Below are 17410 nucleotides of genomic sequence, written 5' to 3'. Positions count from 1 at the left end.
TGTTGATGATATTTGCGAATTTACTGAGAAGGATAGCGTTGCGGGTGCGAGGGTTGTTTCAAGTTTTCGGATAGACTCGAAGAGAGTGAATGCAAGGCGAACGAAAAGACAAGGGAAGTCGCACGTGCGGAATCCCTCCAATAATATCGATATACAGAGGATGTGGATGACGAGGACGACGATGGGATTGTCGAGGACACGATGAACGTGAAGACCTTCGAAAAAGAAGAGATCATAGTCTCGGTAGATGGTAAGTTGTTAACGTCTTCCATGTACGAACCGAGCCTACGAAAATGTCACGATGCTGCCACGACGATCAAAGCCCCTGACAAGAGTGAAATGGGTAAACAAACAACGGAGAGGAAGATAGAGGAAGAGCGAAAGAGGAGCAGTAGCATCGAGGACGAACAGGCCGCGGTGTTCCAAGAGGAACGAGATCAGCTGCGTGCGGACGCAAAGAGACGGATTGAGGAGATCCAAATCCGAAACAAGCGGGCGTATAACAGGAGACGCAAGAAGGCGACAGCATACAGGACGGGAGATCTAGTGGCAATCGAGAGGATGCAGAGGGGTCCCGGGCTAAAGCTGCATCCGAAGTTTCTTGGACCGTATCGGGTGATAAAAGTCCTGCGAAATGACCGATACATAGTGCAGCGAGAGGGGGAGCACGAAGGGCCACGTACAACTTCCACGGCAGCCGATCACATGAAATGGTGGAATGCTGACGATAGTGATGTAAGTGCGAGCGGCGCTGATGAGCACATCTGAGGGCAGATGTGATTGTCAGGAAAGGCCGATTGTAATATCGTAGAATAGCTTTGATTGGAGATCGGCTGAAAATAGAAAAACCGTGTACGTCGTGTTTCTGTGGTTCGTTTACATTTAAGAGTGCCTACGTGACTAAAGGCACGTAGTTGGTAGTTCTTACATAGGTATGAGGGAAACAATAGACAACGTTAGAAGAAGGACGGTTTCGCTATTCAAGGCGAATCGAAAAGTGTGCGTGTTGCGAGAATCAGAGTTGATCGAGACGTCGAAGCATAGAGTCGTTAGAATTGAGTTGCGAGTGTTGTCGAGTGTTAGAGTTGCTAGTGAGAGAGAGAGAGAGAGAGAGAGAGAGAGAGAGAGAGTTACCAAATAGTTGTCAAGTTATTTGTTGTAAATACGAGCGTTGCATTTAGTTTTCCTGTTAATCAAACATCGTTTCTCTGTCTAACTAATATCTGTATTTTCAATCCATTATTAATAAATTATAATTAATCGAACAAAATTACACCTTTAATATATTCCGATATTACATTACCGTGATGTAATATTTATCATGCTTATTTTGTACGTAAAACGAATCGTTGGAATATTCCCGAAGCTAACGAAGCATTTCCCAAAAGTTAAACCGAAGAGATTAACGCGAATAGTTAAGTGAAATTTTTCCATTAACTTGCTGACCAACCGGCAAATAAAAAATCATAAAAATTGTTTCAATGTGTTGAGGTCACGCATAACTTCTTTTTTCATTGACGATTACCAAACAGGTAATTTTCGAAATTGTACGAAGGCCGCGTGACCAGATCGTATTGGAATTTGAAGTGCATGGAAAAAGACAACTCGAAGTACAAACCTTGAGCTGTACTACTCGAAGTACAAACGTGAACTAATGGATGCAGAAAAGCAATTAACGCCAAACATCCGAACAGCATCTTGGAGCCCGTCATTGTTCTGAAATAAAAGAAGTGACGAATTAAAAAGACGCAGGACTAATAATAATAAAGGAAACTTAGTTCGTATTATAAATTGAATTTACATCAGAAAAGAAGCACGATCAAGCGAAACAGATCGTAGAAATGACAAATATCATCGATATACGTTTCAGTGTAATTTCACTTTTGAAAATTATTTAGTTTAATACGATCGTATTCATCGCTCCGAAACTTTCATTGTGCTGCAATTTGTGCTGCGTCTTTTTAATTTCTCTATCTTTCTGTGTTTTCGGAAAAATTACTTGAAAGATTAAGAATTGCTTGCCTTATTTTATTTTCGATTAGTTAGGATTTGATTATTCCAGGTAAGGTTTATTATTTATAACAGGTTTTATCACTTGTTTATTATTTAGGAGTTTGTTATTTTAGGATTAGTACCTTTTAGGATTTCTTATCCTTCGAGTTTCTGTTTCAGATATCTAGGTCTATTTCAAGATGTTTTATTACATTAGGATTATTTATTCGATTAAGATAATTTAAGAGTTTCACAATGTACAAAGAAATAATCGCGTGAAATTTAGATTTATGCTTTAAACGTATTAAACACGCGGTAATTTCAATGTCTATAGCCTCGAACGTGTTCTGATTAGTTGTGTCATTGTCTGTGACATTGAAATCACAAAAATCCATTGCAAGTGTGCTGTCATGCAATGTGGATGTAATTGGGTTTTTTGGGGTTAGGTTGGGGTTAGGTTGTATCATCTGATTTGTACAGTACTATTTTAACGCAAGGACAGGAAAGTTATTATATATTTCCCGTCCATTATTTGAATCGTTGTGAAGTGTAACGAATTATATTCGATTCGAGGAGATGTTAATGAATTACCCATTTCATATGTAATTACATGGAAATAAAAATCATTGCAAAAGTAATTGATCTAATGACAACGGAATTTCCAATATTTTTTTGTTTCGTCACCTCTTTTTCGTAATATATCTTTTATAGGTACGTGATTTATTAATCGTTCGAATGGAAATAATTATTCGTATAATATTCAAACGATTCTAGCCATAAAATAAATTAAAACGATACCTGTCAATGATATGCAATCTGCGTATGACGTCAACCTCGATCTATGCTTATACAAGAAATTTTATCAATCAATGACTAGATATACAATAATCAAATATTATAAAATTTCCTGAAAACCTTTAGGTGTTAATATCTTTAATATTTGCAAGTTATTGTTTAGCGCTAATTAGTTAGAATGTAACAAGTGGTGTACCAGAATTGAGATAATTAAGCCACACGAACAATCTTATTTAGATCTTTTTAATTTTTTAATTCTCTTTTACTCTAACACTTCGTAAAATTAATCTTCATTAGCTACTACACTTCATAGAATAACAAGAGATAATTTTTCTTATATAACGTTTCATTCATAAAATCTATCATTAAAGTATATCTTCATAAAAATATCATTCCATACTAACGGTATATTTGGCGTCATACGAGATAACAGTTACCAGTGATGACATATGTAACTTTATAAAGATATCTCGTTTTATTATATATTAAAAGAATGTACTCATTGCTGCTATATTTCAGATGAAAAAAAGGAGGCAATGATTTTACAGTAAAATCGTTCGTTTACAACTGATTCATTTACATTTCATGATAATACTGTGCATTCTGAATATGCTATGATTTGGTTTAAAATAATAAATAGTCCATTCTTGCATACTATTGCTCCAGCTTTACTTGTATTTTCGATATTGGTATAAATAGAAAGACAATTAATGTCGTTCGAGTCTATTTTCGGATCATTTATATTACGTTTAATCCATATAGTTATCATATGAGACATAGTATCGTAAAATTTGGAAGAATAAAACGTTCGTACAGGAAGTACATTTTATAAGAACTCCAACAAATCTGCGTGTGCACCTAAAATACAAACTGATAGTGATAGTGATTGTTCATAAGTTTATATACATTATCTAATGTCAATCGAAGGTATCAATTCTTTTTCTCCATAAGAGTACTTTTTCATTTATATGTGTTCAAAAATACATGTGTTCAACCGTGAAGCATATGTCACCTACAACGAAAAAGAGTTTTCCTATACTTAATATTTCCTTTATATACCTATGAAAGTCTATTCTTCGCGTAGTATGAAATTATGAATAAATCTGGAATATTGTTCAATCTGAAAAGAAAAATAACTTATTGACATCATTCATTGATACGAGATTCAGAATGTTTGTTTTGTCTTGCAGAAAAAGAAGGCAGCCCTCCCTTTCTTTTAATGTGAAATAGAAAGCGAAAATTTGAAAACAGATTTTTTGGAAATTTACTTGCAAATATCGTTTTCAATATCGTGATTTTCTTCCCAATGGTACTGTACTTTCAAATTTTCCAGTATCCCTCTAAAAACAAAAAGTCGAACCTCGTTATTGTTAACGTAGGCATTACAAGGAAGCGAAGTATTAGAAAGCAGCTCCTTTTTATTATGGATTTCTCTATAATCATGTAAATAAGAAATTCCGGAAATTTTTTCCTCAAGAATTTAATTCTTGTGTTTTGATTGATAATTATTACACTGCATACTAACTTTTCGCATACTGTTCGCGTCTAACAGTTTCCTAATAATAACTACTTCAAAATTACATATGTTCTTGCACGAATTCAAAAGTACGTATGATACAATTACAATTGATTCTAAAATAATAATTATTTAAAGATATTAAGATACTAATTAAACGTTTCACTGTATTTCAAAATCTGGAACAACAAATTTTTATTTATAAAAAATGAAACTGTCTTTATATATTCTTTGTCATGATGCTATTTCTTATTACCGTGTCGACATTTTTTAAAATTCATTTTGTTATCTCTACGCAATAGGAAAATTCATATACTGCTTAATATTTTTTGCATATTATCCATCCACCGCATGATATCTTCTGAAAAATCAAAATATTAATGTTATATTATTACAATGCTTCTTAAATATCAATTTTTGACAAATTTGAAATCCAATATATTTTGCACAATTATTATTTATCAAAAAATTCCAAGTTAGTAACTTTCTTTTCAAATGGCAAATAACATATACTTTGACTTACCTGTAAGTTTTTGTTCCTAATCATCATTTCCTCTTATAGAACATCATTATTGTTCTTATAATTACTACCAGTGTCATAGATATTGTAGTGGCTACAACTGAATTAATAGAAAATGATAAATAACTGTGTATAACACTAACACATAATTGTGTATAACAATGACAGATAACTTTTACTTACATATCTGTCGATAAGGGATTACTTACTGTGATATCCTGTTGATGTTTCTTAAGGCACTTGATTAGGTGCGATACGGTATCATTCCTTATGGTATACTGTAGATAAGTATTTTAGAAAATAACAAGAATAAATCTAAATTATTCAGAGGTTCCAGTTTCGGCTTAGACATAAATACAGGACCATTTGCAAAGAAGAAAGGGTGCGTTTCTACAGCCTCGTTATAGTAACCATGAATACCAATCTCTGAATTACTGGTTACTAAACATAAATATCCTATAAAATTTAATATATTTCTTTAATTTTTAATACATACATGAGTTAGTAGTTCTAAATTATGAATCATCCTACCTGTGATATTACGCTTTTCCTTATAATATCATCACTCGAGTGAACAACATTAAGATCATGTAAACCATGTCATCCTATCTTACTGTGAAGATACTTAGTTATGTTATCTAACATTATAAAAATATCATCAAATTCAAGTCCTTTTATTCACATCACATGGCCACGACGATCTGGTTCTTCGTTATATAATGTTCTAAAATTTGTCGTATATATAGGATGTACAAACCGTGATATCAAGGTATCAGTTCTTCCTTCCCAAGGGACAGTTTCATTAAAATTCTGATAGAATTAAAAATTAATTATTAATATTCTAACAATCATATATGTTAAATACGTTATAGTCAACGATATATACCTGAGCGAATGTAGGGGTGATTCCTTGATAATTATAAATGTCATCAGCCCACATCATTGTGCCACTTCTTTGTACTCCAGCCTCTAGATTAACAGCCTAAACAAACATACGAAATTTTATAGAAGCTGTACAAAATATAGTATATATGCGCAATATTGAAGCGTTCAAGGGGATATAAAGGTAATGTACATCACATACACGTGTACTCTCATGCAACAAAATACAATTAGATTTAATAGTATAAGCTCTTTTATTCATCATAATAGATTGGAAATTTAAGTGTCTTACGAGGGTGAGTAAAAAGTTACCCGCTCTGTCGGTGTAGAATTTATTTTAAGCAATTGTCAAAAAAGACATACATCATTTTTTGACATAATCACTCGATTTCTGTATACACTTTGTCCATTTGCCGAAGGACCTTTGTATTTTCTCATTAAAAAATGTTTTGGGCTGAGCTGCGAACCACGAATGCATCGTCGTCTTCACCTTTTCATCAGCTTTTTCGGCATCCATCTCGCACAAACTTTTTAAAATCCAAATCTGTCGTGCACTATTGCATAAGCAGAGCCGTGGCTGATTTGCAAATGATTTGCCACATTATCCAGTGTCACTCGTCTATTCCATAGAGCATAAGTTCATGAGCACGTTCAATGTTGTCATCGTGGATGTGGACGGGCGTCCAGCTGTTTTTTCATAACACTCGTGCGATCTTCTTTGAACTTTTGTGCCCATTCAAACACACTTCGTGACAAAACACTTTCTCCATAATGTGCATTAAATCTTTGATAAATATAGGCATCAAACATAACCTCCGACCACAAGAAACGAATCACAGCATCCTGCACTGTTTTCCTGCAAATCACCATTGCAAAGCGCCATTACTCGCGCAACGGTCACAAACGAATTGACGTAACACAAAGAAACCTGCGCAGCAGCACTGAACAGATATTGACGTCATACGAAGAGTGCAGATGGATCAATACGGTCGACAGAAGTTTTAACTATCTGGAGTGCGGATAAATTTTTACTGAGAGTCGTATAGGAATCTATAATCTGTAAGTACACCTTTGGCTGAATGGAAATTTCTCTTACATATAGTCAAAAATGCTGAAACTGTGTATTGAATTGGAAAGTGATAAAAAATAAGTGAAGTTTCGAGGTTGCATGTGATTGCATGAGTACACAGGACGTTTTTAGCGAATAAAAAATAATTTTGAAAGACACGAGACTTATCTTGTATTTTATGCACTCTCTGTGTCCGAATTTCCAGAAGCTCTCTATCTTATGAAGTGTTTTAGATTAGCCGGAAAATTTTGTACGTACGTACAAGAAGTATACGATCTAAGTGGAATATTCCATTATTCTCTTGATACAACAGAAACGAAATTTACAGAACTTCTCAGAAAGTTGGTTTATTATTACCAAATTAATAGAATTAATACACGTTTATCATCTTTACATACCTAAGTCGTGGAGGTTTATCGTGCGTAAAAAATTAGTGTCGTTTCAAAGTTACATTTCGTACATTTTAAGCCTATAATTTGTAACGTACAAAACAATGTAAATTTGAGCTGTTTCTTATCTCCACAATAAGAAAATCCAACTTTACGTTTTTTACACAATGATATTTATGGAACAGTAATATCATATTATTGCATCGCTTGGAGAATGAAGTCAAGGTACGATGTGACCCTAGTGTAAACGCTGGGATACCCAGCTGTGCCGCACTTATAAGCATAAGACACAATACTTATTAAATACGAGGTTAATTCATGTTGTATCAGCAGTGGTCCGCCGCGGTCAGCCTGAAAGGATCGTTAAATTTTTAATCAAAGATACTGAAATATATCGATCGAATTGTATTGAAATTATACTTATATACAGTAATAATCTTCTATTGATTTGTGTATTGAAATACTCCAATTTATAACGTACATGTTATATGTATTTTGAGCAAAACTAAGATTAGAAGGAAATTAGATTAAATACCATAACGAGGTGTGAGAAGTGGGCAAAACTATTAAATTGTGTTTATCTATTATTTTTAATGTTTAAGACGTCGATTTGATGTTAATTCGAATCGACGTGTCTTCAGATACCGTATAGTTTGTAGTAACTCTGTAACTTAATTACCGTACAAGAATCCTCTCCACCCTGAGCATGTTCGGCGCATATTATACCATCAGTGATATCAGGTGCATTAGGAAATTTGGAATAAGCTATTTTGCATTCGGCGTTCTTAATCACTGGCATTTGTACTTCCATTAATGCATTACGTCGTGGTCGTCCTACGAAGAAAATAAGAAAGATATTTAAGACTGGAACTATTTAATTTTATTATAAAATTGATATCACTTATTATATCTTAATGCTCCCGATCCAGCAACAAGGGGGTTATAGCCGACGAAGTTGCTCTTTCGTAGGGGCTCTTTCGTACAAATGGGATATACGTACCCTGAAAAATAAAAAAATAAATGAAAATGCAGGAAACCAATGACCAAAAGTATGAGAAAGAATTATACACGCTTTATGACACAATATATGTGTACAGTAAGAAATTTCAGGATATGATACTTCAGTAATACTCAATAGCATATATATATATATATATTTGAGGACTTACTCGAAAATGGCACCTCCTCCACCAATCTAAGAATGGCAATATTATGATTGTGTATGTTTTCTATTCCATCCATATGTGCACAATGTGCTGCGGTCAAAACATGCCTAGCCGATATCAGGGAACCTCCGCACTTCCATAGTGGTTTGTCTGGGTTTCGGGGATTACGAAAACCTAATGCAGCGATCCATGGCCAAGCGCCTAAAATGCAATAGTCATAGTTGTGAATATACATAATTTTTTCTCACATAACGGGTAACAACGATTATTACCTATTCGATATTCGATCATACAGCAGACGATAAGTACATACGTACAAATACTCTGAAATAGAGATTTGATAAAGACAGAAATTAAATTTTTATTCCAGTGGAATACAAATTATTAAATAATTCTATATAATTTCTATTTGAACTATACTGAACTATAAAGTTCAAACGTGTAATTTCTGCCCTAACAGTTTTTGATCTCTATCCATATTATTACTCCTATATCAATTTTTTATTTCAAGCAAAAAGATACTCTTCCTAACATGAAGTAAAAGAAAGAAATAATTCAAGTTAATAAGTAAAGTTACTACCGATAAAATCATAGCATTATTATTTAGTCTAATTGAAATGTACATTGATGTGCTGTTTAATGCCTTTAAAGTTCATTCTTTGCAGTAAATGGCTTATTATTAATCGGAAAGAAAGACATAAAACGTACCAAGTTCAGCTGGTTTACCATCGACCACCCTGGTATGAGAGACGTTGCTAAAACCACAGTATGGTGGTCGCAAAGCCTTATACTTATACACAGTTTTTATTAAAATTTCTCTCTTCTCTTTGTTTGGATCGTTCGGACAGCAAACGATCGTAACATTGCCCTGGTATCTGCACACTGATCGTCTATAAAAATCGGTGGCTGTACGGTACTGTATCTGCCATATTTCTTGCAGAGGTTTACATTTTCTGTAGTCAAGGCACCTGCCTTCTTGATTGTCCGGTGTGGTACATTCTGGATCAAACAATTTTAAAACATTTATACAGTTCAAAGATGCGTAAGAAAGCGACACCGATTACTCAACTTTCGAAGTAAAAGGCCGATCAAGTCCACCGGATTGCCCTACAGACACGTATTAATCCGTAAGAGTTAGTCATCATGTTGATAATAATTATCTAAAGAAACTTTTCACGTGAAAATATAAAATTTTAATTGATTAGATATTGTGTTAGCCATACTTAAGAAAGAAAATGAAAATGAATGAAATGAAAGAAAAGGACTACCTTCAACCTCATGTTTTAAATAAACACTTTGTCAGTTTTGCGGTAAATAAATTCTTAGGAATTCAGGACAGTTTTTAGTGTGAATCATTTTGTTTCGACCGTTCGCGGAGAGACGCGATCGCGAGATAGCACGTCAACGAGAGTTGTAAGTTCCCGTTACGATTAAATAATCGACGCCACGAACTGATCGATCCCCTTATTTCGATTATGATAATAAGGGTAGTTCAACGAAATTCCACAGAATTAACACAAATAAATTAATGTTTATTTCAACAACTTATTAACTAGAAAGATATAAATGGAACAAAAAAAATGTAACTGCGTTTTGGTTGATAAGTAATGCGCGACATACCACATGTGTTGACGGTTCGACATCTCGAAAAGTTCTGAACGCCTTTCGATTTTTTTCGTTTTTTCTGGAAGGCGACCCCCACTACGTTCGGATCACGCCACATTCTTTTACGCGAGGTAAAATACGGGCCACGAGTCGACGTTTCTGGAAGTCGCCCTGCTTAATGAACCATGCGCTTGCCACTACAATGTTTGTTTGCCGGGCAGACACGACGATCCGTCTGCGACATTATAGTGCCGCGATCGATAGTTAAGAATATGACCTATGGTAAGCCGCATGGCGTAACATTCTCCCCCCGTTGAGAGGGTACCGATCAAACTAGGGAGGTGTGGTTGAAGTTCCCATCTTATTTCGTCTCGGTGGCTAGTTGTTCGGGTTTCTCGAGATCGGGTTGAATTGGCAGTGGGACAAGCCTTTTGACGCCCCGATCCAAAATGCTCTTTGCCGTCTGAACTGTAGCTGTCCGGATGACACCATCGGCGCCTGGATGAATCTTGATAACTCGGCCCAGAGGCCAATGCATGGAGGGAACGTTGTCCTCTCTGAGGATGACGATTGTGCCCTTTTGGATGCTGTGTCCACCCTTGCTCCATTTATTGCGGTTGGTTAGCTCGTTCAAATACTCCTTATGCCAGCGGTTCCAAAAATGTTGTTTAAGCTGTTGGATATGCTGCCATTTGGAGAGTCGGTTCGATGGAATGTCCCTGAAATCTCGATCACGTAAGCACATTAATGAATCGCCAATGAGGAAATGTCCGGGAGTGAGGGCTAGGAGATCATTTGGATCGGTGGAGATAGAAGTTAGAGGGCGGGAATTGAGGACTGCTTCTATTTCTATGATAAGAGTATTACGGTGTTAAGCTCATATGTTTCTGTTTCTCCACTCGCGCTGCGCCATAATATCCTTTGATATTTCCGATCCTCTGGTCGTACGAGGAATTGCCGATACAGGAATTTTCTCGATGTCGCCAGTGAGTACGTACTGATGAGCGCGGAATCTAATTAATATGCAAAATAAATTGTGAATTGATTCGAGAATATAGGATTTCCCCATTTTCATGATTATCGTGATTTTTGTATAAATATATTTTTTAAGATACTAATAATTAGGTACTTATAAATTAGTATTATCAATTATTTTGCATTTATAATTCCGCCTCTAGTATAAGTGTTAATTGAAAACTAACTTTATGTTTGAAAAAGTACTAGCAAAGTCGTTGAGTAACAAGCCACTGATGCTAACACAAATAGCATTGTCGTAATTAAATATTTCTAAATATTCATTTTTCATTTTGAACCTGTAGAAACAATTTATTATATATACTATTAGCTAAGTAATTGCATATTTAATTAAGTCGAAATATAAAACTTAGTTATTTTAATAATTTAAAAAATAAAAAACTGACAAACATTTCAATTTAATTTATGGTTGGAACAAAAGACAGTTATTTTTCATTAATTGAAATATTGCAATGCAGAGTACTTTCCAAAATACGCCGAGAGTATTCCTGATGGTGAAACGAGCGTTGCTTCATCGAACGCAGCTAAAGAAAACAACATCTATGTAGTTGGTGGTACGATGCCTGAAATAGGGGGCGATAAATTGTACAATACCTGTACTATTTGGGGTCCCGATGGAACTTTGATAGCAAAACACCGAAAGGTAAGTAATATATTCCTTTATGGCTTTGAATTTGAAAATATTGGGGCGAAGAAAGTGACTCTATCTAGGAATAATTTAGGAATATACATATGTACATACGTATACTATAACCAATTCTATAATTTACGGTTTATAAAATACGTTATGATACGGGAAACGCCCATTTTTGTTGTAATGTGTTTGTGTTGTATAAATTTTTCACATACTTAAAATATTATTATACTTATTTTTTCTCCTTTTTAAACATTATTAAATGATAGGATTTTTTAATAAAAGAAAGTGATAAAAACGCTGTCAGTTATTAAATAAAAAATAATTAAAGTTTAGGAGTTGGTAACTTTGATATTAAATTACAAAAGTTGCAGCAATAGAATTAGCGACTACATTTTTATGTTATTAGGTACATCTATTCGACATCGACATTCCTAATAAGATTACTTTTCGAGAGAGTGATTCACTCAGTCCTGGTAACTCCCTAACGACGTTCGATGTGAAGGGCTGCAAAATAGGTATTGGCATTTGCTATGATATTAGATTCGAGGAAATGGCACGCATTTATCGGAACAAAGGTACAGTAACTTAATCGATCAATACTTAACTAGCAAAAAATTAAATATCTTTCTTAAATATATTCTATATAAAATTAATATAATCTGTAACTCTGTATAAAAAGAAGCTTAATTTAAAAAACCAGTATATTTGCTGAAAATGAAACAAATAAAAGAATTAAAAGCACAATAAGAGGACTGTCCTCGCATATTCAGAAATGATGGAATGTGAACCGTGCAACTACGAAGTTAATTGGTATTCGGTGGCTTCATATTTCCTGCTTCTCTGGGTTAGGTTGCCAAATGCTGATATATCCAGCGGCATTCAATATGACCACTGGACCACTGCACTGGTCATTACTTCAGCGTTTCAGAGCGAATGATAATCAATTATACGTTGCCTGCATATCACCGGCTCGTGTTCCTTAAGCAAGTTACGTCGCATGGGGACATACACAGTTGACCAATCCCTGGGGAAAGATTCTTTACGATTTGGAAACTCAAGAGAATATGGCAGTCACCGATATCGGTAATTTACAGCTTAAAATTAAAAGCGAGAGATCCATGATGTAATTAATTTTTAGTCTCGTTAATTTATCGATTTAGCCATCTTCCTCTGTATTTGTTGAATTTATTAGTAAGCATTACTTATTACTTCGTATGTTTCTTTTTTCTATCAGATCTAAAAGTTGTTGAGGAAGTAAGACAAGACGAAATTTTTTGCATGTCTGTAGTAAAAAGAAATCGAATCTGGTCCGTCGTATCGAGTAGTCCAGTGATTAGGGGGTTTCGGTGTTTGTTGACTCTTTTGCTATATCTGTCGCTATATTTTGCTATTTCCTCTTTGACTGTAGGTATCTTGAGGTCGCGATGGATGGTTTCGTTGGTAACATACCAAGGTGCGTCTATTAAGGCTCTTAGCGTTTTCGATTGGAATCGTTGTAGTATTTCGATGTTGGAGTTACTTGGACAGCAACAGCTGGTGATACTGTCATACACCTCCATTTATAAACTTTCGAAAATCGATGTGACCTTCAAACTTTAGTGTATTCTGTTTCACAGCACAAAATGTTTCCGAAACGTACGTTTATTGTTACAATAAACTTGACTAGTGGCTCTGAAATACTATCCTTGAAAAAACAATGGGGAAATTGGAGCAAAAGCAGAAGGAAATAAACAAAGACCTTGTTGGTTCGTAAAAATAAAATATGCTACAGGAAAAACTTTTTCCAACGGATTGAGATGCGACAAGCTTTAAAAGCTATGACGCGAATCGAGCGTTTGTCTACAAGAGCGCATTTTCGGTGGATATATATGTCGGAATGACATTGGGGATAGGGTTGTCGGTGTTTGAGGAGTCTTCATTGAAGGTAGCCATCGTTGCGGTGTAACGAAGATACGATTTATTGACACAGGTATGAATAACACAGGTTTGACAATCTACCACGGCGGTGAGACGTCCGCGACACTAGTGACAATGGTCTCCGGTTCGATAACGAATCCGCGGCCAACGGGATGACAGATGGGCGTTCTCGCTGAATCTAAGTCTGATTCGTAAAAATAATTGCTGAGCGTAAAGACGTTACTCTTTGGTCGACGGGAGCGCGTAAAAGAATGCCCGTCCCGTCCCGATGATGCCACAGAGGAAAACTATAATGGGGTGTGTCTAAGGACACGAGATCATCGGATTCGTCGAGGAAAGCCTTCGTTTAGGAAGTAAGGGAAATTGACGTTGCTGCTAATTGGTCAATCTCCATATCGGTGGTTAGAAAAAGATGGTAGCCGCCCTCGAGGGAAAGTTGCTAGTGGGAGACGTCGCTCGTTGAAAAATATGTCTCCCCTATCTTCCCGTAGTTGGGACAAAGACTGTTTGTCTGTTTGAAGGACTTTAGTTAACTAAACCTTAAGATTTATAACGGGCCCTCGGGCTAGCCGAACATGTACTGCGGAGACGCATCGACATCTGGCAATCATCTTACTCGAAGAATAGGGTCTGCGTGTGGCGAGCCACGGGACAGAAACCGTGGGAATGTTTACTGTCGCGTGTCGCCACGAATATTTCTTTTAAGGAGAGCTATAGAATTACTCCATACCTTTGTTAGGCAAAGCGTTCATCCTTTGACCGCGGCTACGTTGGGCGACAGACTGTCACCTCGAGCCAAAGCTCACCGTCACTAATCTCGAACAATTACAATCGGATTGAATAACTACAATAGTTTAGTTACAGTTATAGTAGACTTTAGATTGCAATGTTGCGGGGCTATCCAAAGGTTCCGGTGTCCTTTCATCTCCGACATATAGATATACATGTATATGTGACGAAATATACTAAAGCAATATTGACCCTTTGTCGCTGAAAGTATCAAACTACAAAACTTCCTTTCAAATTTTCAGAATAAGGAAATCAGGATCATGATAAATAATTGGAACATAATTAAAAATAATATATCTTCTCTATAAGATAATGAATACATTGGTTCATTTAATTTTTATGGATATTCAAACGCTTCTGTGAAATAAAACGTCAAGATTATAGAGTATAAAATTCATAGCTATGAAATAACTAAAACTCTGATGTATTATTAAAAATATACGTTAGGTTGTATGTAGTGATACATACAAAGATTACATGTACAAACCCATAATTAACACAATGCTACCGCAACCATTCTGCAATCTACCTTGCCCAAAACACTCTTCCAGTCACCTCCAAACTCTTCAATTCTCTCCACCTAACCACCCACAAACCATTCACAAACATGCAATTCCCGACAAAAGAAGAACTTATCGTCAGTTGTCCTTAACATCTCGTTCATTCATTTGGTCCCTATCCCCCTATTTCCTCCCACTGCGATGATCGCACTACATTTTTCCACGTCTCTATTCTATTCTCTGGATGATCTGAATTCTCGAGCAGTCGAGTGACGATTGATCTGTACAATTGATCGATTTCTTTTTACTACAGACATGCAAGAAATTCCGTGTTGGAGAGCGATATTGCGAGTTCGAGTGCCTGGACCATCTGAATAACGTTACCAGAACTGGTATAGTTTATGTCGTTGATGATAAGAATTCCTCCACGACTCAGCAACAAGAGCTACTCTGGGTGATGAGCTTAATGGTGCTGTTGCGGCTATTTTAATTTTTCAACAAGGATCCAGATGGCGCCGTTGACGAAATTCTTTCATTATAAACGTCAACGATCAACATCAGCCATCAGGGAACGAAGAAGGTACGCTGTAACGTGTCTGAGTAATTATACCTCGAGGAGTACATACAGTTATGTAATGAAGATTCATATGTGAGTGTTTGTTTTCTTATTTCTTTTCCCTTTGTTTCATTTGAATGGATTTTTTTACTCAAAGAGCGAGGTAAGATTACGTCAGATACGTTTTTACATATGCTAAAAAAATGGAAAATGATGATGATGAATCAATGACACGTAGAAAATTATAATCTATTGTATTGCTGTTATCTAATGGTGTTGTAGTTGACTGTATGGTGGATGTATCTAATGGTGTTGTAGTTGACTGTATGTTGTTCAATATTGCTATGAAACTCTTCTGATTCATTGTCACTTATACGAAGGATGGAAGTATGCGAATTGGGAGAAGTCAGGTTGAGAGATGCAAGATTTATACGCTCGTTCTGTCAGTTATCCCAGTGTCTGTTACGCGATAGAAAATGAACGAACTGAATAATAAATGCATTATCGGCATGAAGATTGCTTGATGTAGGCCACCGCTTTTTTTCTATCCTTCCGATACCATTTTTCTTTTTTTTCTTTTTTTGCGAAACACTTTGCTAGTCGTGAGAAGCAGCAATTCCCTTCTGCGAATCAATTACGGTTCACGAGAAATTGTATTATAGCCTGGAACGTATTCAAATTATCTTCAATTATTCTCGGCTGTTTCCATTTCCATTCGTCTCTTACGTAAGTACTCGTTTGATGTACGTACATAGTGAGACAATAATCGTTAACACCTTTAATGTCTTCAGTATTATAGAATAAGACGCGAAAATACGTTGAAACCTGACTTTTAGATTCGCGAGACTCTATAAGGCTTCGAAAGTCTCTTGTTTCAGGCCGAATAAAAAATTGTAGATGAAGAATTACATTGCGAGGTCTGTTAAGGAAAATTTTAAATCGTATCGTTGTAATAGGATTATTTCAGCGAGGGAAATTACGTGTTGCGTGCGAAGCCACGAGCTTTCTTTCAGGCTAATATACATAATTGTCCTATCGAACTTTCCATCTAAACCGTTGCGCTCACACGTGGATTTTGCATTTCAATTTTCTTACTTACAGTCCAGTCCAGTGAGACCAAGTTAAATTTTTCAGCCCTCCGAGGTAAAATATGTTTTATAGAGAGACGTACAACGCCATGAAGGGGAGACAGATCAATAAATTGGGTTATCTTTAAATTACTGACAATCATTTCATCGACGCGGTTTCACCGACACCGAGTCCCCCGGCAACGTCTGTCAAAGCTTATTTACCGATACACTGAAATCAACCACAATCATTTTACCGACCTCTTCCTTTGCTGACAGTTATTATACTCGCTGTCATATGTTATCGTTGATTATACATCTTTATTTACAAATTCGTTCCTGTGTATAACGAAACAAAGGAAGAAACGAAAATGATACGTTTCATGACGCATTGTTAAATTATTAATTAACGAGAGTTACATATCTACATGAATGCTTTGAAATGTCAGTTATAATTCATGAAAATGGATACAAGCCATTTTACTATACATAAATAGAATTATAAAGACATGTTACGTACTAATGCTTTTACGAAATATATTTCTGTATACGTTTGACGTTTCTGTATTATTCCTTATGTGCTTTCTGCTCTTGTGTTTAGCTCGTCGGAAGTAAAAATACGTTAAGCGAATCAGCTAATCTATTCGAGCGTTTCAACGGCTCAGTCTTCTCTTATGCAACTACCAAAAGAGAAGATAAGTCTTTGGTTATACAACATTTCATAACGTCCAAAGTAACGGGGCACTAATTAGTTGCAACTTTAAGACAGACCAGATATCAGTCATCGTCCGTAAATACATTTATTACGATCGTTTAAAGTTTAAAGAAACACCGTTATAAAGTCGTAATACGAGACAAAGCGAAGAGAAAGTAAACTGTTGGATATATGACAAAATAATTCTATTTTAAATAAGAGACTGGTCAGCGTGGTTATTTTGTTTACAAAATCAAACGAATTTAATGAATGTAATGGTA

At 35.6% G+C, this 17410-nt stretch overlaps 2 protein-coding genes and 1 long non-coding RNA gene across 14 annotated transcripts in view; 1 reads left to right on the top strand and 2 right to left on the bottom strand.

Annotated features, from left to right (window-relative positions):
* Positions 1–17410, bottom strand: part of LOC126876373 (venom serine protease Bi-VSP-like) — a 60601-nt gene that overhangs the window by 23018 nt on the left and 20173 nt on the right. Inside the window, exons 7-9 of one of the 9 annotated variants that reach the window (XM_050639231.1) lie at positions 6018–6762; positions 5710–5805; positions 5395–5633 (exon numbers count right to left, since the gene is read on the bottom strand). The exons of 3 other annotated variants lie outside the window; for them this stretch is intronic. In XM_050639231.1, coding sequence (XP_050495188.1) covers positions 6734–6762 — 29 coding nt within the window. In that variant the 3' untranslated portion in view covers positions 5395–5633; positions 5710–5805; positions 6018–6733. Of the gene's footprint in view, positions 1–5394; positions 5634–5709; positions 5806–6017; positions 6763–6803; positions 7515–7842; positions 7998–17410 lie in introns of those variants that run through there. 5 more of the 9 variants (XM_050639224.1, XM_050639222.1, XM_050639227.1 and 2 more) reach the window with 5 other exon arrangements.
* LOC126876381 (omega-amidase NIT2-A-like) lies at positions 6682–12834 on the top strand. Its single transcript, XM_050639244.1, has 4 exons — positions 6682–6764; positions 11428–11612; positions 12013–12181; positions 12456–12834. Exons 2-4 carry the CDS (start codon positions 11529–11531, stop codon positions 12587–12589), a joined length of 387 nt encoding a protein of 128 aa, XP_050495201.1. The 5' UTR covers positions 6682–6764; positions 11428–11528; the 3' UTR covers positions 12590–12834.
* LOC126876392 (uncharacterized) lies at positions 8067–10893 on the bottom strand. 4 transcript variants are annotated; one of them, XR_007694167.1, is made up of 6 exons: positions 9950–10893; positions 9278–9328; positions 9038–9219; positions 8602–8856; positions 8333–8530; positions 8067–8164 (listed from the first exon to the last, which is right to left on the bottom strand). It is a non-coding gene; the product is annotated as an uncharacterized LOC126876392 (long non-coding RNA). The 4 variants fall into 4 exon arrangements; XR_007694166.1 differs by having other exon boundaries at positions 8953–9328; XR_007694165.1 differs by having other exon boundaries at positions 9038–9328.

Source organism: Bombus huntii, unplaced genomic scaffold, assembly GCF_024542735.1.
Source record: "Bombus huntii isolate Logan2020A unplaced genomic scaffold, iyBomHunt1.1 ctg00000073.1, whole genome shotgun sequence".
In the NCBI taxonomy this organism is placed as follows: Eukaryota; Metazoa; Arthropoda; class Insecta; order Hymenoptera; family Apidae; genus Bombus; species Bombus huntii.
Note: the sequence above shows the minus strand (reverse complement) of the source record. Positions and strands in the feature narration are given on the sequence as shown.